The 24,338-nt window shown below is 42.1% G+C and overlaps 1 protein-coding gene across 8 annotated transcripts in view; it reads left to right on the top strand.

Annotated features, from left to right (window-relative positions):
• ARHGAP21 (Rho GTPase activating protein 21) overlaps positions 1 to 24,338 on the top strand; it is a 106,016-nt gene that overhangs the window by 34,762 nt on the left and 46,916 nt on the right. For 5 of the 8 annotated variants that reach the window (XM_083579155.1, XM_083579157.1, XM_083579156.1 and 2 more), the window contains 2 exons: positions 16,484 to 16,666; positions 18,289 to 18,313. In XM_083579155.1, the coding sequence (XP_083435281.1) occupies positions 16,484 to 16,666; positions 18,289 to 18,313 (208 nt within the window). Of the gene's footprint in view, positions 1 to 16,483; positions 16,691 to 18,288; positions 18,314 to 24,338 lie in introns of those variants that run through there. The other 3 variants (XM_083579162.1, XM_083579159.1, XM_083579158.1) reach the window with 1 other exon arrangement.

Below are 24,338 nucleotides of genomic sequence, written 5' to 3'. Positions count from 1 at the left end.
AAATCGAGATTACATTGCAGTCCAAGTCATCATACAGCATATTTTCTAAAGAGATTTCTGCACAATAAGCTGGAGGTGATAAATCCTTCATGAAGTTAAAGAGCACTGTAATATAGGTGTTCCTTGTTTTCATTGTGTGTGTCTTTTGGGTTGCTGCTTCACTGTTTTGGTTCTATCCGTGGTTTTGTTTCTTACATTTTATATCCCACACCCTTCCTCTAAAGAAGTTCAGGATGGTGTAGGCTACATAGGGATTATTCTTACAGTTAACTTTGAAGAGGCCAACTCAGAAGTAGTTGTTGTTTAGTCGTTTAGTCGTGTCTGACTCTTCGTGACCCCATGGACCAGAGCACGCCAGGCACTCCTGTCTTCTACTGCCTTCCGCAGTTTGGTCAAACTCATGCTGGTAGCTTCGAGAACATTGTCCAACCATCTAGTCCTCTGTGATCCCCTTCTCCTTGTGCCCTCCATCTTTCCCAACATCAGGGTCTTTTCCAGGGAGTCTTCTCTTCTCATGAGGTGGCCAAAGTCTTGGAGCCTCAGCTTCAGGACCTGTCCTTCCAGTGAGCACTCAGGGCTGATTTCTTTAAGAATGGAGAGGTTTGATCTTCTTGCAGTCCATGGGACTCTCAAGAGTCTCCTCCAGCACCATAATTCAAAAGCATCAATTCTTTGGGATCAGCCTTCTTTATAGTCCAGCTCTCACTTCCATACATCACTACTGGGAAAACCATAGCTTTAACTATACGGACCTTTGTCGGCAAGGTGATGTCTCTGCTGTTTAAGATGCTGTCTGCGTTTGTCATTGCTTTTTGCCCAAGAAGCAGGTGTCTTTTAATTTTGTGATTGCTGTCACCACCTGCAGTGATCAGAAGTAGGCTTAGAGGTAATTAGTGGCCCAGAGTCACCTAGCGATCGTCAGTGGTGATAATGATTGATTTTAATTTAATATTAATTTAATTTAATTCAAAGTGAAGTTCCTGGTTCTCTTTCCACCGTTTCACCTTCACTACAATCCTGCAAGGTTGGTGAGTGTCATACGTAGGGACTTGTCCAATATCATCCAGCGAGAGCTTCATGGCCTAGTGGGAAATTTGAATCTGGGCCCCCTCAGTCCCATTCTTACACTCTAGACAACACACTTTGCTGAACTCGGCTCTTTCTGTTGCCAGCTGAATTACGGCAGGACAGCTTTCTCTTTTCTCTTTTGACTTGGATCCAGTTCATGCATTAACTGAGGCTGGCACCCTCCTTACCTGATGAAGTGAGCCAGCCCTCCTCCCTTCTACCATTCAGATAACATCTTTTCTAAACCAGGTAATCCATGCAATCTAACTGCTCCTAATTCTGACAGAAAAGAATCACATGAACTGAATCCTATGATCAGCCTACTGGCCTTAGAAGTTGAGAATAAACAAGTTGTGGAGTGAGGATGTTCTTAAACCTTCATGTAGAAATGGAAGGTCAAAGGCATATTTATATTAAAGGCCATTGCTGTTCCTCCACCAAACTCCAGTTTTTATTGGAAGGCAATTTCAATGTTGAAATACTATGATTTCTGTACTTTTTAACCCTCGTGTTTCAGGGTGTGCCATTTTGTATACATGGTTTACTCAGATTTTTAGTGCTGCATTTTAAATCACCAGTGTTTTATTTATAGTAATGAACATCTGGCTCATGGTCCCTGTATATTTTGTAGTAGTCATAGTGACAGAGGAACAGGACTTAGGACCTTGGAATGTGAAATACATCTGTGCTCCAATACCATCTTATTTCTTGGCCTTAGTAGGCACTTGTCTCAGACTTTGAAACTTTAGTGGCAGTAAGAGCTAGAAACCGGATCTTCAAAGAGTTGTTGGGTTGTGGGTTGGGTTTTTTTTGGGGGTGGTATCCTTCCACAATTCTACATGCACTCTTTAAGTCATTCATATTTGCTCGATGCTGGGTAAAGTTCTGGTGTAAGCACTTGATTGCTGCTGAGGCCAACGCATCGCTCTCTATCCTGCCTGGGTCCCTGACGCTTCTGCTCCCTGTAGCACTGCAGCTGCCAGGCAAACACCCACCCCCAACACAGATGTCTGGTGGCACCAACACTGTTGGAATGGAAGCTGAGTGGTCCCAGGTGGCTCCACCTGATTGAACACCTGGTCCACTGTGGACCAGCCTGTATGTTAAGATCAGCCAGGGAGGCTGTTTTGGTGGTGGTGATTTTCACTGAGGTGGACTGGCAGCAAGGGCTTTCTTGGTGGTGGCACCCTAGCTTTGGAACTTCCTGCCCTCAGATAGAATCGGTGCCAATGCTTATGAATTTCTAGCTCAAGTTAAACACCTGGTTCCAGTTTTTTTGAGGGGGGAAGTTTGAACGGGGGTGGTGGTGGCAGAGCGGTGGACTCGCATGAGAAGATGAAATGAGCATGCAGGATCAGGCCAATGACCCATTTATTCCAACATCCAGTTCTCACAGTGACCGGCCAGTTCTCCCTCAATTTTTCCCCCTGGGCCTTCACATTTCTAATGAGCCAAATGAGTCCCGGTGATTATGAAGCATTGTTAGTTTGCAGTTTGTTTCGAACTTTCTTATGTTGCTACTTAGAAGTAAGTGTGCTCTGCTTATAGATCACTTAGTTCCCTAGAATCGCAGTAAATGGACATTGCTAGGTGTCTGTCCCTTTATGTGTATGCGTGAGCTCACACACAAACATAATTTAAAAGGCTTTTAAGATTCTAGATTTTACTTGTGGTATGTGGAGATGTGACAGTGTGGCCCCATGGACAGTATTTGGACTTTTCTTCCATAGCCTGATAATTCACGAAATCTCTGAATGACTTTTAGCAACTTCCATTCTCTGAGCCACATTTCCATATCTGTGTAAAAAAATAAATAAATCCATATCATACTTTGCAAATGTGGGAATATGGAACATAAATTATGTACAACACATTGCAAATATGTTGAATAATAAAGATAAGCTTCATGCCCTGAAATTGTTCTTTTTATTGATTTATTTGTTACAAACAACTCAGTTTCAATTTAAGAACAACTCGGCTACAATATCACTGCAGCATTGTTGTATATATTGTCTTCAAAAATGTTGTAAAATGTGCATGATAAATATTTCTTATTTTTTATTTAGTGGTTTTGTCCTGAAATGTTCTATCATATCTACATATTTTATTGGAGCCTGGTTCTGGTTGGCAATTCAGCAAGGCCTGCAGCCCAAAAATTCACTGTTAGAGAATTAGGTGGGAGTCATTCTCTTAAGAGCAAGTACTATTGCTAGCTGAAGAAGCTGGTAGCTGATTGTTGTTGTTCTTAAGTGGGGAAAAATGGCAATGGCACTTGCTTTATACGTATCTGTTTGTCTTACACTGCTGAGAAGCACAAACAGTAGGGTGGTTGGAATGTGGCCAAAAGTGCTCATATTGTAGAATAAATTATTGATCTCATCCATCTGGCAAGTACTGTCAACTTCTTTTAACAATCAATATATTTATTAGGATTTCCATTAGACAGGTATTAAACTGACCCCTCTCTCCCTCTTTTGTTTTTAATGCTTCTTTCCACTAGTGGAGAGTCTTCAATATGCATAATTATGCAGATTAGCATATTCAAACGATATGCTGGAGGACATTGCAGCTGCCTTTAAAACCTGAAGATACAAGTTTCATACCACCAGTATAGATCTTCTCTTGTCCTCTGTCACTTTTTCCTTCTGTAATTCTTTGGAAGTGCTTTTTCACTGTGGCGCCTCAGTTTGTAATGTTAGTTAACATTTTTTTGTACTGTGCATGTGGTAACCATGCAAACAAACTAGCCTCCAGTCAAAAACGCTTCTTGGGTTGGGGCCCACAAACATCCTGGACACGGTTTCTTTGTCATCACAGGAGTGTTAACTCCAACACTCAGCCTTATGTATTATTTTCCATCTTGGATGTCCAGATAGTTTTCATTCTGAAGTTTTTTTTCCAGGCCAGGTCTCCTCTGGCTTTTTATCCTTTCCATGGCCAAATAGACCCTTTCTAGATATTTCCATGACCCTTTTAATAAGCTGACACAAGTTTTTAATGTCCAGCTTTACTACACCAGCGCAGTAGTTTTACTTGTTTAAACAGCCATCACATCATGAACTTGATACCAGGGAGTCAGAGGTACCAAACTATGCTTACAGTCGCTAAGCCTCCCAGTTTACCCATACCATATTTCTCAACTGCAAAATGGCCGCATCCCCTTTTTCAGACCCCAAAATTGGTCCCAGAGCATTCCCTGCATAATAGTCACAGGGGTAATTCTGAGGTGAGCTGTGGGTTGGTGTGGGGGGCTCCTGAGGCGGTAAGGGCCAGAGTCTGGGCCTCATTGGCTTAGTCCTGAGCTGAGGTAGCTAGAGAGGCGAGGTGAGATGAAGAAAGGCCCAGGTTGTTGCTGCTGCTGTTGTTGCTGCCGCCGCTCGACTTAAACTCCCTTAGGGCACCCCAGCCAAGAAGGGGAATTGGTAGGCAAGTGACCACCCCTGCCTCCTGTCCGCAACCCTTTCCTCCACTTCTGTCCCATAATTCACCGCATAGTGGTCGCACACCCCTTTTTGGAAAGGAAAATAATGCGACCCTTGCGTGGTGAAATAAGGTAAGCGTTCATTGCGAGTGCATTACGCTGGATAAAGTAATTTTGTGGAGTAATTCTGAACTTGTATCTGTAATTTGAGTATTTCCTTTTCTAGTGTGTTACCTGTAGGTTAGCATTATTTGGACAGACTGACATGGTTGGTGTTCATGAAGGGCATCACTGTGTCTTAAAAGAAGTTTCTAAAAACAGCCACTCAAAAGCCTCCACATGGAGGTGTTATTAGGTGCTGACATCCACCCAACTTTTCTGGAGCTCTGTCCATGCTCAGGACCTGAATGTAGAATCCTACACATAAGCCTGTTTTGGAAGTATTTCAGTCTTCATATGATGCTTCCATGAGTTAGCACTGTCACTGTGTCATTTACAAGTCTCTGTGTGAACACAGAACATTATGTCACAAACAGGCCAGAGTCTGCCAATTTGGGACTGTACAAATTTGAAAGAAATTGTGAGTGGGCAAAAGTGGACTAAGTAAGATATAGAAAGCTACAAACATCTGTCAGCAGTAGACCTGCCACCTTTTTCCATTTCAGGGTAGTTTATTATGGGGCTAGATAGGCAAAGAGAGTTTCATTTAGTATTAGGCAAGGAGGCAGAGGCCCTGTGCCTCCTTTAGAGCTGTCACCTGCTATTAAATTGGGGTGTGGGGAGAAGTCCCTCTGGGGGGCAGCTCCTCACTTCACCCCAATTGTCAAAGGTGGGAGGCACAGGCGTTTTCTGTTACAGAACTTCAGAGCTTCATAACTGTTTTGAGATGTCAGTGGCTCAACATCTGAGATGAAAGTAGCTCAACATTACAGGCCAGATGCGTTAGGCGCCTTTGAATGTCCGGATTGTGGGTGACTTATGCCCTGATTCAGAGTGCTCATCTCATTTAAAACAGATAACATTGAATGATTGCAGTGCAGTCTTACATGGGACTCCCTTTTGAAGTCACCAGTTCTGAAGCTTCTTCAATCGGTCCAGAATGTGACTGGCAGAATGCTTACTGGATCTGGTAGAGCGAAGCACGTAACTGATACTAAATCATCTGCATCGGTTCCCAGTTTGTGTTTGTACACGTATACCCTGCTCTGTATACAAAGAGCAGTATTGTGTCCATTGTTGTACAGTATTTCATTTCTAGTAGCAGGGATTCTTTTACATATTTAAATTAGTCTTCCATTTCAATTAGTTTTCACTCTGTATTTTTTGTTTTAACCTGCAAATATACATCTTGCACCTTATTAAAAGGAAAGATAAACTGAGAAAGGATCATTTTTGATAGTTGCAAATACAGGAACTACTTTATTCTTTAATATTACTATATAACACATCGGAATTAGCTTTAATTGCATTTTATTGTCTCTGGCAAACAGGAGTCGTACTCCATTGCTTCAACCTAAAGGCCTTTATTTCACTTTCTAATAAGGATTTCTTAAGAGAGCTTTTCCTTTGAATGTGCTAGACTCCCCCCTCCAAGCTTTGACAGCATTAAAGGGTCTGCCAGCAGAGTGACAGATGCTCAGATCTAAAGGGTCTTCTACTGGACTTGGCACTTTTGAGGCTGCAATGAATGGCGGTCAGGAGGGTTTATGGCTGCTTGCTAAAGTGGCATGTAGCTGAACTGAATTGCCTGCAAAAAAAGAAAAAAAAAGTGGGCCTCCAGATATTAAAAAAAATAAATACTATTTCCAGGAAGGTACCGTATTGGCCTGAATATAAGCCTCACTTTCCCCCCAAATTCTGACCGTGAAAAGTTAAAAGTGCAGCTTATATTCACGACCTTACGGTATGCAGCCAGAGCGTGGGGCAAACAGCACCAGGAGAAGTGCCACCTGCCCTGTGTGAAGTCCTCCGTCCTCTCCCCCAAGGCCAAGAAAGGAGACAGTGAGGAAGGGGAAAGGCTACAGGTAATGCAGCGTGGTCCCCCACCCCCCGCCCAGTATGCAGCCAGGAGCAGCAAGGAATGGCTTATATTCAGGGTTTTTTTTCCCTCTCCCCTCCCTCCAATTTTAATGGTGTGGCTTATATTCAGATGCAGATTATATTTGGGCCACTACAGTATTTAGGGATAGCGGTGCCCTATAAAAACGATGGTTCTTTCTTTATAAAATGTATTCATTTATGAAAAATACCAAGGTGATGTGAGTGCCGTGTATCTACGGTAATATTTTTAAACAGAAACAACGGCAATTTCTGCTTTTAAAAAATTTCCCCTAGGCTTTGGGGTCCATAACAATATTACTGATGCATAACTTCATGTTCCAAATAATTAGGATGTAAAATAATAGAATAGACCGTTGAAATTAATAGGGAAAAGGAGGGAATGAGGAAAAAATTGCTTCTGTAAATATCACAAAGGGAGCAGGGACAACATTGCTGCTTCAGGTTTTTCAGAATGAGGTCCCCGGAAAGGCGGGAAACTGTCATTTCCTTTGTTATAACAGGACGTAACTTACAGTATTGGAGCACTTCATGATGTAAGCCTCCATTCAATGTGTTATCCATGTGCAAGGGATAAGGTAACTGGGGCAGCATGACTGTGTCTCCAGCTTTCCAGTGCTGCCCCCTGACAGCTGTGCATTGTGCATGATTGTCTAAAGCAATACAGTGGTACCTCCGGTTGCAGACGGGATCTGTTCCGGAGCTCTGGTCGGATTCCGCAACCGGAGGGACTGCTTCTGCACATGTGTGCGGCACGGTAGAGCGCTTCTGTGCATGTGCGTGGGGTGAAACACTTCCGGGTTTGCCGCTTTCGCAACCTTAAGTTTACTTTACCCGAGGGTAATGTAAGCTGAGGTGCTACTGCACATGTGTGGACTTCCATGCAATCTGGAACCCTGGTTGCATAGGGTTTCAATTTCCCGTAGAGTTCTACGTGCATAGACTTTCCTTCAGACTTGCACGCCCAAGCAAATGTGGAGGGTTGGGGCTAGTATCACAGACTCACTTCTGGGGCTGTGGCACTAATGGATTGATGGACAGGTATGTGTGCATCACATGAAAGGGGTTAATATTGGTAATATTAACACACAAAATTATAATTATAAAGGGTTTTGGTTGTTGTTGTTTTTTTGCATGATTATGTACGTGCTCGGATGCAGTCAAATGGCTCTGGTGGTATCTGGCTCTGTGTACAGTATTTACCACGCGGAATACGTCAGGATTATTTTTAACAGTGCCTATCAGCTTATGTTTATGAATGTGTTCAACAAAGTATGCCACAGTAATGCCATTCAGAGGTTGCATGCAGACGTTGCATGCAGAGGTTGTGTTCAGAGGTCGCATGCATGTCAAGCAGAATTTACTTATAGTGGGAGTACCCTGTGGTTGTAAATAACTCTTAAGATCTCATCAATTGTTATTGGCAGTATATGTCTATAATGGTCACCACTGGAGTCTGTATACAACCCATTAACTCGGAGGTTTATTCACCTGTCAGGTAATATTCCAAAGCTGCAAATGCATGTTTAAATATGTGTGCCCAGTACTTTATTTATACTGTACACTGCTTGATTGTAAGAAACCCCAAAGCGGTTTACGAAAGATAAAACAGTAAAATCAAGAAAAATTCGCAACCATAGTTTTAAAGCATTCAAGAATTAAAATACTAAAACAGGTTAAAATAAATAAAGTAAAGTAAAGTAAAATAGCCTCAACTTTCTAAGCAACCGGGTGGGCTTGTCTAAACAAGAATGCTTTTAGCAGGCGCCAAAAAGAGCACAGCAAAGGCGCCTGCTTGATTTCAATTGGCAGGGAGTTCCAAAGTGCCACACTAAAGTTCTTACAAATGTAGAACACACTGAGTTCTTACAAATGTAGAACGGGTATGATGTGGCACGTACTACTTCTTAAAATCACGTTGGTTTGGCTTTTCTAAAGCATCCCTCATACTGTTGTGCACTATTCAAAATACATTTGAATTGTTTTGGACATTTCTTGCAGGTGTTCTTTTTAAAACCATTGAGCAGCAGTAATGCCTGTTTGTTGACGGCCTCTACAGAGGTATTCTCATACCCTTCAGTTTTTTTGGAGGTGGGAAGCATTCTTAACACAAAATCTTTGCCATTGAAAGTTTAATTGCCATGACAGTGACCACTAGGGGTTACTTAACCTCGTTAGGAAACATTTTAGTTCGGGTTTCATTTTGAGTCCCTGTGTCTTTAAATGGGAGGGAAAGCTGTGAATAGCAGTTCTGTACACTTTGGCGTATTTTCCATTGCAGTTCAAGGTGCATCCTGCCAAGTGCAAATACCTGAGAGGTTTGGAAACTTGCCATATTCCGTTCTAATTTCTCTTCTACTTCCTCCTCCAGCCCTGCTAGCTAGACAGAAGAGTCCAGACTGCATCTATGTCTGGGTAGATTCCCAGGTTTTGTTATCAAAATGCCAGGGCCTGTTTTGCACTCCAATTCTTAGCTTCAGCATGCAACCAAGTTGCCTTAGTTAGGTCACTCGGTGTTCCCAGCTTTCACAGCCAGCCTTGGACTACTTTATTAGAACCACTCTCTTCTCCCCCCTGAGCTGCAGATGGAGTTCCCATGAATTTCACTGCAGCCTTGATGGAGCCCTGCAGCTGTGTGGAACTATTTTTCACACGGAGTACAGTGCATAGAGTAAATAGTTTCGCAGGCAACTGAGGAAGCCAGAGTGGTCAGCAATTTCTGGCGGCTAAAGGAAACGGCAGGGAAATATAGTGCATGCAACTTTCCCAGGGATTCTTGGACTCTTACCTTTGTACTCCAGATTGCATTCCAGACACGTTAACAGTCAGAATTTCTGCAACGCACTTCCCCCTTATTTCCACCCAGGTATACAACAGGCATTATTTCAGTTCAATAATACATTCCAGGCAGGTGAAAGTACTAGAGGAGAGCATGGAGCAGGGCCGATGAGAGGCATGGCCTCAGTAAAGCCACATGACATCTGTGTGTTTGACCTCTCTGTTCTTGGCCTATATTGTTTGGAAGCTGAACAACCCATGGTGCAGTGAGCAACCAAAAGATATATTTCCTTATTAGACCTGGGTCTGGAGCTGATCAAACCCTGGGTTGAGTCTAGGAGTAGCCAATGTAGTACCTTCCAGATAGGGACGCGGGTGGCGCTGTGGTCTAAACCACTGAGCCTCTTGGGCTTGCTGATCGAAAGGTCGGCGGTTCGAATCCTCATGACGGAGTGAGCTCCCGTTGCTCTGTCCCAGCTCCTGCCAACCTAGCAGTTCTAAAGCATGCCAGTACAGGTAGATAAATAGGTACTGTTGCGGTGGGAAGGTAAACGGCATTTCCGTGCGCTCTGGTTTCCGTCACGGTGTCCTGTTGCGCCAGAAGCGGTTTAGTCATGCTGGCCACATGATCCAGAAAGCTGTTTGTGGACAAACGCCGGCTCCCTCGGCCTGAAAGCGAGATGAGCGTTGCAACTACCTAGTTGCCTTTGACTGGACTTAACCATCCAGGGATCATTTACCTTTACCTTTTTATTTACCTTCCAGATGCTGGCAGATCACAACTCCCATCTGCTGTGGTCTTGCAGGCAGGGGCCGATGGGACTTTTGTGGTCTGACAGCATCTGGAGGACACCATGTTGGTGTTCCCTGGCCTGGAAACACCGTCGACTTGGCTGGAAAAGTTAGCTACACAACTAGTAGCCTGCCACTTCTGACACCAAGAAAAGTGGCAGGTGTCATCTCTGTGGTTAACACTATGGCAGAAAATCATAACCACAATGTGTTCAAATGAAGCTGCTGGCCATCAACATGTCTATATGTTAAGTGTGTGAGTTGTGCAAACGAGTAATTAATGTTTGTTCTACATCTACTGACTATTACTTTGAGTGGGTGTCAATGTAAAAAAAAAGAAAGAAAGTATTCTCACAGCAATCCACTAGAATTTAACCCGAGTAAGTTTGCTTTGAGTGCCTGGCCAGCCAAATGCCAACTCTGCATGTTTAGAATATCATTTAACATTCTGAGCCAGAGAAGAAAAAAACACTCAATTCAAAATACATCCAAGCAAATCCACTTCCTGAATCAGGTTATTGCAGATTGCAAAATAATCGCTTATGAGGGCATAAGTAGTAGAAGCATGAGTTGCTTGCGCTCCCCCCTTGCTTCTGTATAACACACAAAATTAGCTGTGACAGAGAATTCCTTTGGTTTTAAAATTAATGTGACGCATTCTTTATAAAATAAATTTTTTTTTCCAGAGTTGTTTTATTGTGCAGCTGCATTGCTTGTCCCAGGAGTAAGGCAAATGAAGCTTCACTCTGATGGGAGAGCACCTTTCTGAAATGACACATTGATTAATGAATAGCTTTGACATGGTTATCGTTCTTCTTCAGTTCACAAGCAAGAGCGTGCAGAAACTCTGTTCCCAGCAAGTCATTCTTGTCTGTACAAATCAGAATCTTCTTGTGTGTACTCTTCCTCCCTCCCTCCCTCCCGTCCTCCTGCCCCTCCTCCCCCATTGCATTTTATAGCATTATGGTCTGAACTGGGCTACTTTCCTTTTCCCCAAGAAGTTCTGGTGGAAGAGATCATGGAGCAGATAAACCGCTGTGAAAACAGCTTTGCTGACCTGATGTTCTATAGCACCGGATCTTATTCTGATCACAGGACTGGGTGAAGATTCCTCTTTGGATGTTGTCCAGAGGATAAACTCTTCTTGGTTTGTTCGGTGGTTGATGTTGTTGTTTTGCAATGGCCATCCTGTTGTCGTTACGGCTGGTCTCTTCCACACCACTGATGGCAGTTCAAGCTCAGGCAGTGTGGGTTGAATCCCAATGGGTATGGAGCAATTGTTTAACCTTTATATGTTGTGTCCTTGCGTGGGAGGCAGCGCGATAAGCTTAAGTGTCAGTTTGACACTTCTGTGAGTAGCAGCAGTTCACATAGAAATGTAATACAATTGGTCTAAAGCTTTGCCAGTCAGTTAAATTACCTGTTTGTAAAACCAAAGTTTTCAGTTCTGGAAGGGAATGCATTGTAAGTAATGCATGTACATTTTGATATCAGATTTCAGCATCAGGAGTTGAGCTTTTAATGATCAGAGGTACTGCATCCTATATCTTCTAGCTGATCGTGTTCAGATTAAAAGAGGTGTAAATTAAATGGGTCGCTGCAGAGGCTTTTAAAAAGAAGTTGGTAAAATCAACCATGCGAGCCATGTAATTGTTTAGCTTTCAGAACTGGAATTTTACACTTTGATGTTGATTAACCCACAGGTTTTGATGAAAATAAAGGGCCAGTTCTCATTTTTCTTCTTGTACTCAGGTTTCTATAACTGTGATTTTATCTAACGGGAAACCTTCTGGCTGAATGGTGTTATTACAAATGTAGCAAATAAAAATAAGTAAAATTACCGGGAAGCCAAATTCATATGATCTGTGTTTAAATGAGAAGTCTGCTTGTGTGTTTTTCTTTTCAGTGTCTATCCCCTTAAAATATACAGAGGCAGATGTCAATTGGAACCTACTTGCGTGTATTTTAAAGGGGCATGTGTAAAATGTTTGTGTGTGTATATACACACACACAAACACATCATACAAGAGCTTTGGTTGTGCCTTACTAGCTGCAGTTTTGCACTGAGCCCAATTTATATATAATTTAGCACTACTACTTTTCATCTTGTTGCATATGAAATAATAATAAACAATGAACAAGGTCATCTGTTGAAATACCTGCAAGAAATGTTCTTTTGGAACAAAACAAATTTGGAATGGTTGCCCCGATTTCTTTAAGAACAATACTATATCAAATTAAAAATACACTTGGGTCCTGCTATGCACCCACACGTTATATGAATTCACTTATATAAAGGTAAATAATTATGCCCACACATTGCTATACACTCTGTAGATTCAGATAGCCAGATATCTGGAGTTTGCGCACTGCCTTAATTCCTTGCTTGTTTGTGCTCTACTTGATGGCGGCAGATATTTTGGGGAAGAAACTATGCATGGAAGTAAGTAGGGAACAAGATTGGACAAATCAGTTTTTCTTTTGCTTCTCTTTTGCTGTTTGGCTGCACCAATTTCTGGAAGAAACCATTGAAAAAGTGGGGAAATAGATTGGGAAAGTCCCAGATTAGAAATATTCCCATAGGAATCAATGGAAATTGCGGACTCGTTATGCAAACACTTGCCTAATGAATGATTTCCAGGAAGCACTTGTTTGGGTAAGCGGGACCTGTGTGTACAGTGTTGAAAGTAACAGTTTGAGAATTCTCTGGTACATTGGTTGAAATAACCTCTTCTCCAAAGGAAAGGAGGTCAGGTGTTGGGCCTTCAAACTGTCAAGTGTGGGGAACCTATGTGCTTTTGGTCCATAGCCAGTAATTGTACCCTGATAGAAGTAGAAGTAGAACATTTTCAGAATAACTAGGGTTTAGAAATATGAGTGCTTGAGAACTGCAGTTTTACTGTATTTGCAGAGTGTTCAGGGTATTCAAGCCCTAATCTGCTATTTTAAAGGGAGTGCCCATTTGGACTTGGTAAAATTCCAGGTGATTTCAGTTGTTGTTGGACTGGGTTCACAGTCTGCAGAATTTTTGCATTCAGCTGCTCTCAGATTCAGCCTCAGGTTAATTGTAAAGTGATTGTGATCATTCATGCCACTTGAGCAAAGTTGTTCATGTGGAAACCTTTATTCTAAATGGGCTGTTTCCTTTTTGCTTAATTATATAAATAGTTTCTGAACTCTGGCTATATTGTGCATTGGGGGTTGACCCTGGATAATCCAAAACTAAATTTTATAGTGAGATTTTGCCATCTAAACTTTATTCATCAAACTGCAGCTCTGTTTGATATAGCATCTGAGGGCTACTTCACACACAGCTCTTTTTTCCTATACAGTAATATTTGTGCAGGGAAAGAAGACATGTTGCAGTATAATGTGTGAAGTATATGATGTTCAGGTGATGAACGCAGTGGCTTCTAATCAACTGTATTCATGGCAAAATAAATACTAGTTCCATATGGCGCACACTGTATTCATTCATAGTATATTTTGAATCGTGCCTTTCTAGGTCAAGTGAACTTTTCAGAAGGGTTAGCATGAAGGTTTCAGAAGCTGATGAAGGGTTTTGAGCAAGAGCTGATGGAATACACTCAGATTCTTGAGATAACCTGATCCTATTGGGGGTTGGCTTAAAGCAGGCATCAGGCATGTCCAACTCACAAGAGACTGCGACCTACTCCCAGTATAAAGAAACTGGCAGTGATCACGATCTACTGGTTGGACATCCCTGATAGTGCACAGTACTTGCTTCTGAATTTGCATATCATAGGAGGTTTTTACTTGGGTGTATGTTCTTAGTATTGATGTAAAAAAGACATGACAGTGGTTTGGGAAATTGCTGGTTGATGTTCATTTTGTTACTGATTATGATGAAGATACAAAATCAAGGGAAAAGCACTGAGCAATAGCTGCCTTCTAAATTCTATATTCTCTGGGATGCGGGTGGTACTGTGGGTTAAACCACAGAGCCTAGGACTTGCCGATCAGAAGGATGGCGGTTCGAATCCCCTCGACGGGGTAAGCTCCCGTTGCTCGGTCCCAGCTCCTGCCAACCTAGCAGTTCAAAAGCACATCAAAAGTGCAAGTAGATAAATAGGTACTGCTCCAGCGGGAAGGTAAACGGCGTTTCCGTGCGCTGCTCTGGTTTGCCAGAAGCGGCTTAGTCATACAACATGACCCGGAAGCTGTACACTGGCTCCCTCGGCCAATAAAACAAGATGAGCACCACAACTCCAGAGTCGACCACGACTGGACCTAATGGTCAGGGGTCCCTTTGCCTTTACCTAAATTCTATATTCTAGGCTGGCAGCATTTTATAGAATGTGGATTAGGAAATAAAATTCTTCACACTAGCTGCGCTTTGGTTCTTCACAAAGCTGTGCTTTGGTTTCTGAACATTTTAGAAGTTGAATGGAGTTCCGGAACGGATTCTGTTTCACTTCCAAGGTACGACTGTATACTGGGCCGCTGAGGTCCACCATTTGGAAGCAGGTGCAAAATAGTAGCCAGGGAGGGGTAGGGGAAGGAATGTACCTTTAGAATTAATGAAAAAAATGCCTCTGAACTCATGCTGAGTCCTCAGATTTGTTTTTAGTACCAGAGCTGAGCTCATGGTCCTGTTTCACCCCCTTCCAAGATTTCTTCAGCTTTAATCTAATTCAGAATTTAGGAGCCCTTTTGTGGCTGCTATCAAATCATAGTGTAGCTCCTTGCTTCAAATCACTAAGCGCTATTAGTAAAGACCTGCCTTATCTTCTGTCTGTCCCTAGCATAACTAACTAAATGGTGCTGTAAGATGTGGTGATATCACTCAGACAGTACTTAAAAAAAATGGATTAGATAGCTTTGAGGAAGGCTGTGGCAGTTATTAGCCAGGACTGCAATGGAACCCCCATGTTAATTCCCTCCCACCAGGTGTAATGGCCTACCACCAACTTGGATGTCTTTCCAAGTTCAGACAGATGAATGCGACCAATCAAGATGGCAGTGCAGATGATAATGCAATCAATGGTTACTAGCCACAATGCCTATGTTCTCTGAATACCAGTAGCTGGGAATTTCATGTGAGGAGATCAAAGCACTGTTGTATTCAGGCTTTGCTGGTGGGCTTCTCATAGGGCTTCTCTGGTTGGCCACTGTGATAGCAGGATGGAATTCCTATGTTGTTATGCCACTGAATTCCATATGCTACTGAAAACAGTAGAGAAATGGCCTGCTTGTGCACTTCCTGAAGATACTGGATTAGCCACTGTTGGAAACAATAAGTTAGCTTGAAACTGGCTCTGATATTATAGGATTGCTCTTTGGCCCGTTCATATATTTTTTTATGGAAGTACTGAAATGTATGATAAATTCTGACAAGAAGTTGCAGTGGCGAGCCAAAATCAGAAGTGGGAAATTTCCCTAGGAATAAATTCAGTACAGAGACCAACCAGCTCAGTGTCATTTTCAATAAATAACAAATGATTAATCTCACAAATCCGGATGAAATTACTTTCCCCACCACCTTAATTCTGTTTTGCTGCTTTAAATATTTTTTTTTTTTAAAAAAATAGTATTCTTATTTAGGGTTCTGCTTTCTATTTGTATTTTTGTATCGTTTCCAGTGACAGAATGTGTTGTTTGTGAGTCACTTGGTGAATAGGCCTTTCATTGCATCTTTGCCAGATTCCTGAAGGGAAGGGAGTTGGCAGGAGAGGAAAAAGCAAGAGAGGTTACAAGGTAAAAAGTAAAAATAAAAATAAAAATCTGGTGGAGCAGCTGCCCTGCAAATGACAGTTGATTGCAGAGCAGAACATATGAATCTTAAGTGTGGAGACAGAATGGTCTTCTGTGCAATATATATATACATTGGTGATACGAATTTTTGACAAGAAATTCCAAAAGTAGTGTAAAGAGCTTTCTCCCTGGAGGATGATGATCCATCGGATGGGTTATACTGCCATCTAGCTCCTATGCCTCCAGGAAGCAAGGCTTGCTTGTTTTGATGTCTGAACCCAAGCTTGTGGCTTGTTTCTTTCTTGAAAGGTTTGTTCTTGACTTGCTGCTTGTAGTTTATTCGGAGGACATCCACAACAAGCCAAACTCTGGCTTGTTTCTGATGGTGGGGCAGCAGCAGTAGGACCCAGAGAGAGAACTCTTCAGCGGTGTGTCCCAGCACACAATGAGTTCACATTGAACCATACTTTCAAACAACAGCAAATGTGATTTTAACATGTTGTGCAAACTGGGCCAGAGAGGTGAAAATTTGCAAGCTTCTTTTGCAGAAACCAGTCTTTGCAAATGAAATTACTTCCAATAGCATGGTGAAAAAAAGCATGTAACTTAAAGTCAGAGGTTTAACTTCCAATTCTTTTTCGTTATTATTAGGTGTCCAAAAATAAAGATGGAAAAGAACAAAGTGAAGCTGTATCCCTGTCAGAGGATGAAGAAACGTTTTCCTGGCCTGGTCCCAAAACGGTAGTTTTGCAAAGAACATCACAGGGTTTTGGCTTCACCTTAAGACATTTCATTGTTTACCCCCCAGAGTCTGCTGTTCAGTTTACGTTTAAGGTGAGTGAAATGAATATTCAACAAGTAACTCATTGGTTATAGTTATACATGTGAACTGTAATGAAAATATTTTTTCCAATACAGTACTGCAAAATAGTAGCCTTATAGATATCTAGCCATCCATTTCAGTTTACCAGTGGATCCACACTAAACCTCCTTTTCATTTTCATTTTTGCTTGTTGCAACCTAAGTTCTATTTAATGCTGTGGGTCTTGTATCTGAGTAAACATGCATAGGTTAGAGCAGTTGGGTTGTTTTGTGAAGAGTTGAATTCTCTTGCCAACTAGAGTTTTAAGTTCCCTTTCCATTGGACTAATTTGTGGTGCTGTTACATTTATTTCTACCCCTGCTTCACCAGAAGGTTCCGGGTGGGGTGTGGGTTATAGCAAAAATACAGCATTAAAGCAAATTACAGTTACGATGGGTCCTAAAAATATTTATGTTAAGTAAGAACAAGGTAAAAAGGTGCGTCTTCAGCATATGACAAAAGCTGTACAATGAATGTGCCTGGCACATCTCTGTGGGGACAGAATTCCACAACATAGGGACTGCCACAGAGAATACATCTCCTCTCAAACCTCTTGAGGGTGGTGGAACTACCAAGAGCTCTGCAGATCTTAACACCCAAGAGGGTCTGTAGGTAAGGAGGTGGTCTTTTAGACATTTGGGACATAAACCCTTTAGGGCTTTAAGCACTAGCATGAGCACCTCAGATTAGGCTCAGAAATGAACTGGTAACCAGGGGGTGTTTATTATGGGAACCTCAGCCAGTAATCTTGTAACTGCATTTTGGACCAGTTGATGTTTCTGAGTCATCTTCAAGGGTAGCCCCATCAAGCGCATTTCAGTAATCCAAGCTGGAAGTTACCACAGCATGGATTATAGAGGCCAGATCATCTCTGTCCAAAAGGGGCTGCAACTGGCGAACCAGTCAGAGCTGGAAAAAGACACTCCTAGCTACTGAGGCAGCTTGAGCCTTCTGTGAGTCGCTTTGGTAGTTTATGGTTTGCTGAATAGTAGTTCACATACTTTAAAATAGTATACCAAACCTCCCAAATGACAAGCAGATTCATGCAACCATTATGCAGAACACCATGCAGTTAAGCACCCGTTTGAAAGTACTAAGTAAACTGATAGCAATGGTAGAAAATGTGAATGGAGGAAAACCTGTTGTGGAGCGTAAACTTCACATGCCAAAGGTCACAGGTTTAATTTCTGGTGTCTCAACATGAGGCTGGCAAAGTCTTTGGAACTAAATGGACCAAGGTTCTGACTAATGAGGTTCTGACTAATGATTATGAAGCAGCTTCCTTTGCTCCTTCTTAACATTTCTACAAATAGAGAACTTCAGCATGAAGGACTGCAATAAAAAGCTATATTTAGAATAGCTTTCTCTTAACTTACTTTTATCTGCTAGTTGTCTCATTATTAAACATTAATTTGATGGCTACTTATTTGGAAGGCTTGTCTGGTTTTTCAAAATTCGGCCAATTAGGTGCTCCCTTAGCAGCTGTAGAACAGTTCTGAAATAAATAGTTTTGAAAAGCCTGGATGCGAATGTTTTGAAGAGCTCCTTCTGCTTCAATACAAGGACTTTTAATTTTTATGATTTCCTTTTGCAGGATGAAGAGAATGGAAATAAAACGGGTACGTTTTCTCTTTGATTCTTGTATGCTGTAATCAAATAGTCTAAAATCCATAATTCCTGATACAGTTGTACCTCGGAAGTTGAACAGAATCCATTCTGGACGTCGGTTCAACTTCCAAAATGTTCAGAAACCAAGGCGCGGCTTCCGATTGGTTTCCGATTGCGCGGGTGCACCGGAAACAATACCGGAAGTTGCGTCGGATGTTCGGCTTCCAAAAGAAGTTCGGAAACCAGAACACTCACTTCCGGTTTTCGATCATTCAGGAGCAGGAACGTTCAACTCCCAAGGCATTTGGGAGCCGAGGTTACGACTGTATAACCAATGAAACAAGTCTGTTCTTAATTTAATGAATATTTTACCAAATGTGTCTTAAATATTGGGTGTACTAATTTAGTGATGTATTTTATATGAAATTTGTAGATTCGCTTTTCCATGCCAGTTGCACAGGAAGGCAGAATTATATGAATATGTAAACAAGTATATTGTAAAATATAACTACATCTACCACTGAATTTAGTGGTTCTTTACCTATCAGCAGGTACAAAAATTGTAGCACAGACAAGGTACGACTTTCTATCTACACCCTGGCATGTAACATCCCCCAAACCCCTTAAACTAAAAAAAAAATTAAAAGGGGAAAAATCGCTTCATGAATGAACAAGCTGATTCTCCTCAAAGGTCATATAATCTTAGGGACAATTACGTTCCTGTTGAAAAGAGTTAAATGAGGTGGCTTTCAAATATCTTCCTGGATAATGCTAATTTATTTATATGCCAACCATAAAATGGTGTGTGAAAGTAGGATTTGGCATAACCTTTCTCTGAATAATGCTTGAGATCCCTACATGGGTCTTCAGGGAAAATTAAATTTCCTAGGTTCCCTGGCACTATGGCAGCATTCCTTGGAGAGCGAGGGGAGTTCTTTGCGTTGGATTAGAGTCAGTGCTGAGAAAAAAATATGTTGTCATATTGCTAGCCTCGGGCTGATTGCAAGAATTATGAGTTGTGGAGATTTGTATTTAAAACCATAAAATAACAACCTTTAGAACGTCATTAGGCAAGATTGGATGGCCTGGGGTAAGAAAAATAGGAGGTAATGTGGGAGATAGAGAGTTGTGGCGGGGGGGGGGAACCTTTGTGAAATGCATACTGCGCTCTTGTTACCTGGCCGAAATCCCATTGTCCTATAAAGACCCTGGATATTAGGAGTTTGGAAAAAATAATAGCAACATTTTAGCTTTGTCCATACGTTTGTAGGAGTTGGGAATATTTAACTTTCATATGCTGGTATTACCTTGGTGGACTCTGAGGTGCATAAGAGCATGGAAATATTGGCAGGTGAATGTGAAGGAAACCTGTGTACTCAGGGGATTAAGAATAATTCAGCCAGACGAGAGTGGAGGAAATAAATGTTAGGATGAGTCACATTTCAACTATTGGTGGAATTACCTTTAAAATGAGAAAGCGGAACAAAGGAACGCGAGAATTAGAAGTATAAAGTGGAAATCCATGCCCAGCCACAAAGACGACATTAACTCTTATGGAAGCTAGGTGGACGAACATTGAATGGGCCAAAGAATCTTGTGATTTGGGATGTGTAGACTTAGGGAATTAAGTGAAGGTCAATAAAAGTAGTGTTTGTTTGATTACATTGTGTTGGATCCAGATTTAGTCACACCTACAGTAGACCCATCGGAATAAAAGTTTGCCATGATTTTTATGGTCTAGTCCAGGCACGTCCAACTCCCAAGAGACTGCGATCTACACCCAGTATAAAAAAACAACCTGGCAGTGATCTACCCGTTGTCATTGAAGATTGTTAGAGCTTTTTTGGGGGAGAGCAGAGTTGTTGAGTTTTTTGGGGGGGGAGGAGAGGTGTTGAGCTTTTTTAAAGGGGAAATAACATCCCTGGTCTATTCCAGGCTTGACTAAGTCTGAATCCAATCAATTTTTTTAAAAAAACAACACAGCTTTTTCCAAAGAAGCAATATGAATTCCCAGGAGACAGCCATATACTTTGATTAATATTTCTGTTGCAGCCATTTCCAGTGCCAGACAGTTTAAACCGAAGAGTAGCATGTCTTTAGAGCAGCAGGATATGCTGTGGGAGAAGCAGGGGACAAATGCCCAGCTACATACAGTTTCCCCTGAATACACGGCAGTGATAACTTTTGGGGTTGTGACCCATGTCCTAAATACGTTTTTGTGCTGTCTGGCCTTTGCAGCTCTTTATTCTTAAAAAAAAAAAAAATTAAAAAAGCTTATTCATTTTTAAATGTTTTGTTTTACCAGTGTTCACTGTCTTTAAATTTTATGATACCACAGTATATAAATGCTGTTGTATAGAATACTTTATATCCAGTATATGTAGATCACCTATTTCTATATTAAGACAATTGACAACTCCTAAAATAAGGATAGTACAGTGGTACCTTTACTTACGTTCACCTCCGGTTACATATCCTACGGGATACGTGCGCGGCAAACCCTGAAGTATTTTTCTGGGTTTTGCTGCATGCGCAGAAGCGCTAAACCACGCCGTGCACATTCTCAGAAGCGGCACCTCCGGATACGCACACCTCAGGATCCCACTGGAGCTCCGGAAAGGATCCCGTGCACAACCGGAGGTACCCCTGTATTTATTATTTCTATATTAACACAAAATAAATACTATCCTTCATTTTGGAGTTGTCAATTATAGAAGCATGGACATCTCAAGAAACCCTTTTAAGGTGGAAGAACAGATTGGCGTAGCTCAGAAAGTAGAAAAGGCCTTTTCTCTGAGCACCATAAATAGCTATTTTGTGTTGCGGAAGTAGCTAGCCGGGTGCTAATGATCAGTGTGTGTCATTCTTGAATAGCTTAGCTAAGAGGGCAAGCAATTCACATATCAAACTAATTTGCATTTATTCCTGCAGTGCCTTTTATACATTATAGGTGTGGGATAGAGTTAGTGTGAATAATAGTGGATAGGATCGCAGAGCTTTCTTATCTGTGAAACTGCTGCTATGGTTCTGTTTAAATTATATGCAAAGGAGCCATCTAGTGCCAACCTCTTTAATGCAAATCTAAGCTGAAATATTAAATTATTTAATAAAAGTTGAGGCTGTACAGCGCTTTTGACAATGACTGGAGCTATACTGGGTTGGATCTGGAGCAAGCTAGCTGCTTTTCGTTCCCATTGAAATCTGTGGGACTTAAGTTAAATGGGTTCCTTAAATCTGATCTTTACATTATTCCAATGGGAGTCAGTCAGCTGATCAAAGTAAGTATTGAATATATACTTTCTCCTTTCCATTTTGGCAAGTTATTCATTTGTCCAAAGGTCAAACTACAGGTTTTGAGAAGCACACACTTAAAAGTGCATGCTTACAATCAACAACCAGAGGAAGCTCTGTTACAATTTTCCCCACATAAAATGTACTCCTAATTTGTCTCCAAAGTGCTGTTTGTTGCATCAAATCGCCCACTGAGGGCTGTGTTGTTGGTTTTGACACATGGCAGGGCCCTTTCAGTGGCAGTTCCCCATTTGTAGAATGCCCTCTGTGGTGAGGTCTGTCTGTATTCCTTATTCTTGACTTTAAGAGAAATTTAGAAACCTTCCTGTTTATGCAGGCATTTGATGGCTGAAGAACACTGTTCCGAGCAATCCTGAGAACTTTGTTTTAACAATGTTTTAACTGTTTTTAGATTGCGTTTTAACTGTTTTAGAATGCTTAAAAAAATTATTCCTGTGCTGGCCGTCCTGGGCTCCTTTGGGAGGAAGGGCAGGATGTGAATTGAACGAACAAATAATAAAGAGCAGATTTGACAGCTGATTTTCAGTGGGAAAATGCCATCGGATTCAGATCAGAGACCCTACTACAGTCTCTGCTTCTGAAAGAAAGAGAGCTGCTTATTGTAAGCACATAGTTTGACCCTAACAATGCTTTGACACATTGCAGCCAGCCACTCGGGTGCAGATAATTACCCTAACGTACTAGAGACATGGGTGGCGCTGTGGGTTAAACCACAGAGCCTAGGACTTGCCGATCAGAAGGTCGGCGGTTCGAATCCCCGTGACGGAGTGAGCTCCCATTGCTTGGTCCCTGCTCCTGCCAACCTAGCAGTTCGAAAGCACGTCAAAGTGCAGGTAGATAAATAGGTACCGCTCCGGTGGGAAGGTAAACGGCGTTTCCGTGCGCTACTCTGGTTCACCAGAAGCGGTTTAGTCATGCTGGCCAAATGACCTGGAAGCTGTATGCCAGCTCCCTCGGCCAATAAAGCGATGAGTGCCGCAACCCCAGAATCGTCCGCAACTGGACCTAACGGTCAGGGGTCCCTTTACCTTTACTAGGGAGATACAGAGATTGCATAAGTAACCTTCTCTCCTTACCCCTCCTCCTCCTCCCATGTGTAGGGCTTGACTTTCCTGGGAGTGGGATATGAATATATTGTGAAAACGGTCTGACTGCATACTCTTCAATTTAATGTTTAAATTGATGAAGCTGTTGGCATAGAAGATTCAGCTTCTCTGGAGATGTACCAGTTGGCTCCCAAGTGTGTGCATGTCCACCATCAGCCTTAACATGAGCATAACATGTGTCAGTCCAAGAGCTGATCTAGTCTAGTATTGTGTTTCCCACAACGGCCCATGACAGACTTAGGGAAAGTCCATAAGCAGGTTACAGGCACAACAGCCCTTACCTGCTGTTGCTCCCCAGTGACTGGTATTTTAGAGGCAGGCTGCTCATTGATTGAGGAAGTAGCATACGGCCACTGTGCCATGAGCCCCGCAGCATTATCAGGATCAGGCTCGGGTTTGCAGCTCCTGATCCAGGAATAGGAGGAGGAGGAAGAAGAAGCAGGAGGGGCGCTGATTTGTGGGAACCGAAGTTGGGGGAGGGGGGGCTCTCCCCGTTGCGTCTCGACTTCAGCTGCTTCTTAAGGTTGAACAGGGATCCTCTTCTATTCACTTTCTCCATGCATAATTTTTACGGGGGGGGGGGGACTGCGTCAGCCATTTTGCTGCCCATTTCCCCAATCTGGAGATACCATTTCGAAACTCTTTGCAGTCCTTTTCTTTACCATGTCCCGAATAATTGATGCCCCCAGCAAACCAGGCCGCGTCATTCACAGACAAGTTATTTTTATTAGAATCACAGAGTTGGAAGGGACCACGGGGAGCGTCTACTCCAATCCTCTGCAGTGCAGAAATATGCAGCTTTCCCATACGAGGATTGAACCTGCAACCCTGGCGTGATCATCGGCACTACTCTCTAACCAGCTGAGCTATCCAGGCTTAAAAGCACTGTTTCCAATACAGACTTATTTGTGTTGGGTTCCTCTTTTTATTGGTCCTCATCCATTCAGTTATCGATTCTAGACATTCCCTCACCTTTCCTGAATCAGAGGTAAAAGGGATTATTAAGTTGGCCTCTGCTGCTCTGTGGCTAAAGGGCACAATGCTGAACAAAGAGATCCTTGGCTCTAGTGCCGCCATTTTAGGGCATTTTGTAAAACTGGCTTTGTCCACATAGCATTGCTTTCCTGTAATAATTTTAATCTTTACCTGCTTTCCTGTAATAATTTCACTGCTGTGTTGATCTGAAACCTCTTACAGTTAACGTCAGTCGGAAGATTTTATCTGATGGTCCTGATGTCACTGTCTTGGCAGTTGTTTTATTGAAAGAAATTTAATAATGTGGAATCAGTATTTTGAAGGCATTAGTTCTGATATTTAATTTCCTGCCTGTCTGCAAAGCAGCAGTCGCTGCTTAAGGCGGGTCAGTTTTTCTTTTCTTTTCTTAAATGTATGTATGTCAGAACAACTATAGTAACAATTTAATATGACTGGTGGGAAAGCACACATGTGGTAAGGAAACACAGCTAGAGGCTTTGATGATCTATTTCATTTTAGTTGTTGCAGTAATGTACAAATGCAGCGCTCCTGAATTCAAGCTGTGCCTGGAATAACTGAGGGCTGCGCTTGCCCTGAATGACATTTAAGTCAATGGGGAAGCAAATATTTGTATATATTTTTT

Source organism: Podarcis filfolensis (genome assembly GCF_964270895.1).
Source record: "Podarcis filfolensis genome assembly, chromosome: 12".
NCBI classification, from domain to species: Eukaryota; Metazoa; Chordata; class Lepidosauria; order Squamata; family Lacertidae; genus Podarcis; species Podarcis filfolensis.
This window is presented reverse-complemented; position numbering and strand designations above follow the sequence as displayed.